At 39.8% G+C, this 7500-nt stretch overlaps 3 protein-coding genes across 3 annotated transcripts in view; 1 reads left to right on the top strand and 2 right to left on the bottom strand.

Annotated features, from left to right (window-relative positions):
* The window catches only part of LOC125029065, a 5142-nt gene extending 1622 nt beyond the window's left edge, over positions 1-3520 (top strand). The window contains exons 3-10 of the mRNA XM_047618808.1: positions 1-168; positions 290-517; positions 636-1334; positions 1439-1663; positions 1770-2012; positions 2126-2542; positions 2648-3228; positions 3338-3520. The exon at positions 1-168 is cut by the window's left edge and continues 405 nt beyond it. Coding sequence (XP_047474764.1) covers positions 1-168; positions 290-517; positions 636-1334; positions 1439-1663; positions 1770-2012; positions 2126-2542; positions 2648-3070 — 2403 coding nt within the window. The 3' untranslated portion in view covers positions 3071-3228; positions 3338-3520. The remainder of the gene's footprint in view (positions 169-289; positions 518-635; positions 1335-1438; positions 1664-1769; positions 2013-2125; positions 2543-2647; positions 3229-3337) is intronic.
* An 826-nt stretch (positions 3521-4346) lies between these two features.
* LOC125029070 (protein lethal(2)essential for life-like) lies at positions 4347-5450 on the bottom strand. The gene is made up of 2 exons (XM_047618819.1): positions 4920-5450; positions 4347-4731 (listed from the first exon to the last, which is right to left on the bottom strand). Exons 1-2 carry the CDS (start codon positions 5316-5318, stop codon positions 4486-4488), a joined length of 645 nt encoding a protein of 214 aa, XP_047474775.1. The 5' UTR covers positions 5319-5450; the 3' UTR covers positions 4347-4485.
* Positions 5317-7500, bottom strand: part of LOC125029068 — a 3260-nt gene continuing 1076 nt past the window's right edge. Inside the window, exons 3-8 of the mRNA XM_047618816.1 lie at positions 7042-7500; positions 6647-6874; positions 6178-6522; positions 5811-6035; positions 5558-5671; positions 5317-5451 (exon numbers count right to left, since the gene is read on the bottom strand). The exon at positions 7042-7500 is cut by the window's right edge and continues 120 nt beyond it. Of these exons, the coding sequence (XP_047474772.1) occupies positions 5404-5451; positions 5558-5671; positions 5811-6035; positions 6178-6522; positions 6647-6874; positions 7042-7500 (1419 nt within the window). The 3' untranslated portion in view covers positions 5317-5403. The remainder of the gene's footprint in view (positions 5452-5557; positions 5672-5810; positions 6036-6177; positions 6523-6646; positions 6875-7041) is intronic.

Below are 7500 nucleotides of genomic sequence, written 5' to 3'. Positions count from 1 at the left end.
AACTCAGCCATTAGGGAGGTCCTGGAAAGGTGGAATGACACAGATCTGAAGCTGAGAGACCGCTGGGACGGCACCGACTACCTTGACCGCTACAGGCAGCTTCGATCCCGTGACTTGAAGGAAGAGAATCAAGCTGTCACCGTCACATCAGGCAACTCTACCTATAAGGTACGTCTCCTCTCTTATACAAACCAACTCAGCAATGGATAGAACCTTTCTGGTGGCATGAACATTACTGCATGTGCTGTAAATACAGGTTAAATAATAATTATTATAACATTTGTCACAGATTGTGTTGGATGTACAAGACTTCATGGGTGGAGACGTGAAGGTGAAGGTGGTGGACGAGAGGGAGTTGTTGGTGGAAGGACGTGTGGAAAAGAAGGAAGAGGGAAGCTTATCCCTGTCTTCCTATTCCTTCCGACGCCGTTTCACTCTGCCACAACACACTGACATGACAGCCATCACTTCTGTCATGTCCTCAGATGGTATCCTTACGATCACTGCTCCTGCAAAGGTGAGTTTTTTGGCCCCATGATCGAATAATTAAATCTAAATGAAAATGAATAAAGAAATATTGTATGATTAAAAAAGAAATCAAGTTTATATGATCATTTTGGTTTTACATTTAACAGAATGGTAAGGTACAGCAGACCAAAACCATCCCAGTCACAGTCGAAGGAAAACAGGCAGTTTCACAGGAAAAAACATCCTCATCTTCCACAAAGACAAGTGTCACCAATGAATCTAACAAGGAAAAGAAAGAAGAATGTGAATGCCTTCACTGTTCTGAGAGACAGACAAGCGAAGAGAAAACTTCTCAGAAGCAAAATGAGCTGAAGATTCCAATCAAGATTATCGGATCTGTGACAAACGAATCTGAAAAGGTTCGAAGCTCCTCTGCACACACATATGAAAATTCTCAAGAGAACAATAGTCAGAATCAAGTACAGGAGGAAAAGCAAAGGAAGGCTGAAACCATCACTTCTAAGGAATCAAGTGTTGGAACGTCTACTCACCTTAATAGTGGAAGGCAATTTGCTGAGAAGAGGGAATGCGAGTCTCAAGAGAAATCGTCCCTTATGGAAACTGCAACTTGCCATGAATCTGGAAGCAAGTTCGTCCCTATTAGAAGAAGAGGACTTTTCTTTAGCGATTCTGTTTTCCAAGACACCAGGAATGACTTCCACAAGGCAATCAAGGAAGTGCTAAAGAACTGGGGAGAGGAATCGTCTATCTTCGATGATCTCACATGTTACAGAAATCTGCGGTCTCGAGATCTCAGAGAGGAGAATCAGGCTGTCACATCACTGGAGGACGAATCTTACCATAAGGTAAGCATAATACAGTTTGTGTTTTTCCTTTAAGATGCTCTGTATAATTTATTACATGATGTCTCTGTTATTATGGAAGTCTAATCTCTATGTTTTTTTTCCAGTTTGTAATCGATGTTCATGATTTTATGAACGGAGGAGAAATCAGTGTGAAGGCTGTTAACGATCGAGAGTTGGTGGTTGAAGGTCACTTGGAGAAGAAGGAAGACGGTTCCAGGTCCAGCAAGCAGTTCCTTCGACGCTTCGTTGTTCCTGGAGACATTCAGCTGGAGGCTGTTACATCCGCCATGTCCTCTGATGGTGTGCTGACAATTTCGGCTCCGAAAAAAGTAAGCTCTTTTCCTAAACTTTTTTATTTATTAATGCTGAACTATGGGGTATTCAAGTTTTAGTTGCGATGAAGGTTATATTTCAGTAAAGCCTTAAACCTTTCAGAAGCCAACGATTGCAATCAAAGAAGTCAAAGTACCAATGAGCATCGAGGAAAAGGGAAGCAAGAACCATACAGAGATCGAAGACAAAATCATCAACTCGGAAGGAGGCAGCCATGAGGCTTCATCAGCATTCAGTATCAGGACTGAAAATCAGACAAAATGTGAAGCTCATAGTGTACGGGAAGCCTCCATGAAAGCATCGTCACGGTCCTCATCCGTCGATGCTGCTTCATTTACGTCAAATGTGAGTATAAATAAAATTTTGTAAGGTGAATAATAGTTGTCCAGAATAATGTACCAACAGCTTGGACTTGAGAAGTTGCATATGTATAAATAAACAAATGATCTCTTCCACAGGAAAGTCAAACACGCAAACACATGATCCCAGTTCATTATGAAGTTGCAAATGAAAGCAACAGCCTCAAGCAACTTGATGACCAACATCCAGTTACTGTGAAGGACAATCAAGTCTGTGATGATGCTCGAAAATCGGAGTGTGAAGCCAAAGTGTCTACTGCTTCCTTTGCAAGTGAACGCAAACGCTCTTCAGAAAGCTCGTATTTGCCCATAATAAGGAAGGGTCTGTTTTCTGACGACCATTTCTTCGAGAATGTACGTCAGAACTACAGTCAGGCTGTGAAGGAGGTGCTGGAAAGTGCGAATGAATGGTCTTGTGAAAGGGACGCCATGCAGGTCTACAGAAATTTACGTCAACGCAATCTGCAAGTAGAAAATCAAGCATTCTCTGTGACTGAGGATGAACACACACACAAGGTAGGACTTTGCACTAGAAAGTCTTGTTCTTATTTTCAGACAATGGATGTTGCTTTGTTAATGTGTCATTAACTTGTTATCTCACCCAGTTGTTTGTTCCCTCAGGTTGTGATGGACGTACATGACTTTACTAGCGGAGATGTGACGGTGTCACTGGTCGGAGGGAGTGAGCTTGTGATCGAAGGTCAAGCAGAGAAGCAGGAAGGCAGTTGTTCGGCGAGGAAAAGCTTCTGTCGCCGCTTTTTGTTGCCTGAGCTTGTTGATCGAGACGCCATCAGCTCTGCGTTGTCCTCCGACGGAATTCTTAGCGTTATCTCGACTAAGAAAGATAAATCCGACGAGAAGGCAAGCACCAAAGGCTTTTCGAGCGAAACGAGGACCCGGATGGAGAACAAGACAGACAACGGCCACAGCTGGGAGGAGAGAAATGTGGCGGAGTCTTCGAAAGAGGCGGACGGTTACAGCGTCCGCACGTTCGCCTCCAGTTCCCGCGCTCACCACCATCAATCCTACACGAACCATTTCTAAAGTCACAGCTTTTCAAATCATTACTTTTGTACTTTAGCTAAATGTAGATCTTATTTATTTTATTGATTATTCGAAGCCAAATTTGATATGTGATATGTGTGGTTTTGTGTAAGAATGATGTGGTCTTTACCCGTCGACGAATGGCAAGAGCTATTTAGGTAAGTCTTATAAGTTTATTTCGCCATATATTAATTTCTGAACGCTTTTCTTATTTTGATTAATGAAGAAAAAAATAACAGAGGTTTAACGTATTTTCTCCATTAACAGATGCCAGGAATGATGAAGCAACAGCGACATAAGTTACAATTACCTACCAACATTCCTTAAATGTGAATCTGTTTATCATTTTTAGACAACCTGCCAGCCATATTTTATTGATAATGTATATGACTAATCCGATGAGAAAAAGTGATTTTCACAATGATTTCTAATAAATATACAGAGAATGAACTAATGTATCTGTGATCCTATATAAAACGAAGCAAGTGAGGGATCCCTAAAAAAAAGAAACCGCGCATGAAAACAAATGGTTCAAAGATAGGAAAAAAAAAGTCACAAATAACACATACATATATTTGTTGACAAGAAATATACCGAATGACATTCAAACACAAACATAGACGAGCTGACACAACTTTAATTAGAGGTGTATTTATATGTATATGTATATACATAAATAGAAAGGTCTAGATATGCATCATGTATACACACACACGCACACACACACACACACACACACACATATATATATATATATATATATATATATATATATATGTTTGTGTACATATATATATGTATATATATAAATACATACATATATATATTATATATATGAATATATATGTATGTATATATATATATATATATATATATATACATACACACATATGTGTGTGTGTATGTATAAATGAATATAAATATATGCACACACACACACACACACACACACACACATATGTATAAACATATATATACATATATATGTGTGTGTGTGTGTGTGTGTGTATGTGTCTGTATGTGTGTGAGTATATCTTTATATATATATCTATACATGTATATGTATATATATGCATGTATAACTATACATTTATTAATAGATAGATAGATAGGTAGCCAGACAGATAGGCAGATATAGATATAGATGTATATGTATATATGTATACTTATATATATATATATATATGTGTGTGTGTGCGTCTTTTCGTGTGATTATGTAAATAAACATACATTCTTCAGTATACAAATGTTCACAACAGGTATTGTAAAAAAATCCGAAATGATTTCATTTATTTTAATCATATAAAAATATTTTTGGAACGTACAGTTTCGTAGAATCTTCAATGCATTTACTGAGCCATTTAATTCGCCCTCGCTTTAACCCACGTCAGGAAATTACTTCAGCTTAAAGAATATCATTCCTGCCCCTGCGCCTTTCCCTTCTTCTTGGAGATGATTGTCAGGATTCCGTCCGAGGACAACACGCAGCTGATGGCGTCTCGGTCGACGAGGTCAGGCAACGCGAAGCGACGCACGAAGCTCACTCGGGACACTCTGCTTCCGTCCTGCTTCTCTGCTTGACCCTCGACCAGCAGTTCCTTTCCTTCCACCAAGCGCACTGTCACGTCGCCGCTAATGAAGTCAAACACGTCTATCACAATCTGGAGATGAGAAACACATGTTATTCAGCTACTTAATGTACTTAATTGTATTATATAATTAACTGATTAAATGAAATGGAGTAACAAACGTCCAGCAGAATCTGAGGAAGAGATATTCGTTGGCCTACTATATATTCACACAATCTTATCATATTAAAAACTACAGACCTAACAAAACTATGAATTACCTTATGCGATTCTGAATCCTCTGAGACACCAACTGCTTGGTTTTCTAAATTGAGTTTCTGCTGACGAAGTTTCCTGTAGTTGTCCATGGCGTCACTTCGACAAGACCATCCATTAGCCTTTTCCAAAACTTCTTTCACAGCCTGACTGTAACTATGACGAACATTCTCGAAGCAGCAATCATCAGCAAACAGACCCTTCCTGACGATGGGCAAGTTCCTGTTAACGCAATCAAATCCTGAACTCTTAAAAGAATAGTTGCTCCTGGGATCACACGCTGAGGAATCCCTCTTCCACGCATGGGATTCTTCATCACCAAAGGTAACTCGATAGGAATTTCCAGGCTGTCTCACGATGAATGTGTATCCTTCATCGTCGTCATCGTCTGAAGTTGGGCTCATTAGGTCTGCAGATGAGTGTTTCTGTTCAACTTTGTCGGCAGACACGAGTGTATCTGCTGTATTACCTTGGTGAACAATTTCCTTTTTATTTTCCAACTGGACAGGAATTATGGCTTCTTTTTTTTTGGCATTTCTGTGGAACGAAATTTGGAAAGTGTTAATATTTATTGCTTTATTATTCCTTAATTTCTTCCATGTGTATCACGAGATAAGCAAAACGTTGCTGTCTGCCCACTTGCCTCTGACGAATGAGAAGTTTTATTGGACGAAAATTCATTTCGATTTGCATGTATATTTTTTATTTCCTTTGTGTCTCTATTCTCCGCTTCGTTGGTGAGCTTCAAAAGGGCCTTCTGTTGAAATAGTAAATTCAATTTGTTATTATAAAACGAATCCACAATAACAGTGGAATATGGTAGCTGGTTAAATTGAATATATCTTGTAAATGGATTATTGCATGAAATATTAGGGGAAATTCTATAGAAGATTCACCTTTTTCGGAGCCGAAATTGTCAGCACACCATCAGAGGACGTGACGGAAGTGACAGCCTCAAGCTCAATATCTCCAGGAACAACGAAGCGTCGAAGGAACCGCTTGGTGGACTTGGAACCGTCTCCTTTCTTCTCCAAGTGACCTTCAACCACCAACTCTCGCTCGTTTACAGCCTTCACGGTGACCTCTCCGCCGTCAAGAAAATCATGAACGTCAATAACAAACTGAAAATACATGGAAAGGTCAATCAATATGGTGAAATATATCTAATAAAAATCACATTTTCAGGAAAAGGCTATTCGTAAATAGACTTTTGAAAGGAGCAATTACATAGATACTGAAATATCGTTAGTGATATATTTGTACCTTATGATGACGGTCATCTTCCAAAGACGTGACGGCCTGAGTCTCTTCTCTCGAATCTCGAGATCGAAGGATTCTGTAGCGGGTCAGATCATCGACTTCCGAAGACACTTCTCCCCATCTTGTCAAGATTTCCCTAACAGCTTTCCTGAAATCCTCCGTAGAGTCCTTGAAGAAGGAGTCGTGGAAAAAGAGTCCCATTTTGGTCAGAGGGAAAGACACATTTTCAGCGGCGGAACTTTCAGACTTCTTGATGCACAGAGGCCTTCTGGCATCTTCTTCCTTGCTCAGTCTTCTATTTCCAGATATTTCTTTGGATTCTTCTAGACATTCCTGTTTACCATCGTCCTGAAAAAAAATCCATAGATAATATTTATTCTTTAAGTGAAAATACTGGTGTAGTTGTATGGCTACACTATCTGGTACTTAATTTAAGTTAATGGAAACAGATTGTAAAAGAATGCCTACTTACCACTTTGGGTGCAGTGATTGTTAGTATGCCATCTGAAGACAAGACAGAAGTGATGGCTGCCATGTCAGTTTGGCGAGGCAGAGAGAAACGGCGTCTGAACGAGTGTGAGGAAATGGATGAGTTTGCTTCCGCCTTCTTCTCTGTGCTTCCTTCCACCACCAGCTCTCTCTCTCCGAGCACTCTCACCTTCACCTTTCCGTCCGTAAACTCGTGCACATCCATCACGATCTGTGGTAGGAAAATATTCATCACTTTTCTTACCCATAATATATATATATATATATATATATATATATATATATATATATATGTATGTATATATATATATGTATAATATCGATAATTTCCAAATATCTTTATCAACACCACTAAGAAGGGATATTGAAGTAACTGACCTTGTGACCTGCTTTGTCTGATGTGACGGTGACGGCAAGGTTTTCTTCCAGGTGACGGGATCGAAGCTCTCTGTATCGCTGCAGGATATCTTTGTAGCGAAGACCCACGTCGTCCCAAGTGTCTGTCCACTCGAGGTCATTGGTGCTCCACCTGTTCAGGACCTTTTTTATGGCGGCGTCAAACTTCTGGTGCATGTCGGAGAAGAATGAGTCCTGGAAGAAGCTTCCTCTTCGAGTGATTGGTAGGAGTTCATCCCAGAATCCTTGACAAGACCTTTCAAGTCCTGTCGAGGCTAGTTCCTTACAGACTTGGCTTGATTCATCTACGATGTCAGATCCTTTCCTTTCAGTAGATTTAACAATATTTTCTTGCCTCCTAACTTCACAAACATCATCATCAATTATCTCCTTTGAAATTTGAATTTCTACAGACCGAGGCTGAAGACTGTTAAGTTTTCG

This window comes from Penaeus chinensis, chromosome 9 (genome assembly GCF_019202785.1).
Source record: "Penaeus chinensis breed Huanghai No. 1 chromosome 9, ASM1920278v2, whole genome shotgun sequence".
NCBI classification, from domain to species: Eukaryota; Metazoa; Arthropoda; class Malacostraca; order Decapoda; family Penaeidae; genus Penaeus; species Penaeus chinensis.
Note: the sequence above shows the minus strand (reverse complement) of the source record. Positions and strands in the feature narration are given on the sequence as shown.

Excerpts from the sequence above, each read along its gene's own strand:
- LOC125029070 (XM_047618819.1), bottom strand. The coding sequence starts at position 5,318 with ATGAGCCCAACTTCAGACGATGACGACGATGAAGGATACACATTCATC. Across the intron at positions 4,732-4,919 it reads AGGATTCAGAATCGCATAAG|ATTGTGATAGACGTGTTTGA; the intron begins GTAATTCATAGT and ends TCTCATCTCCAG.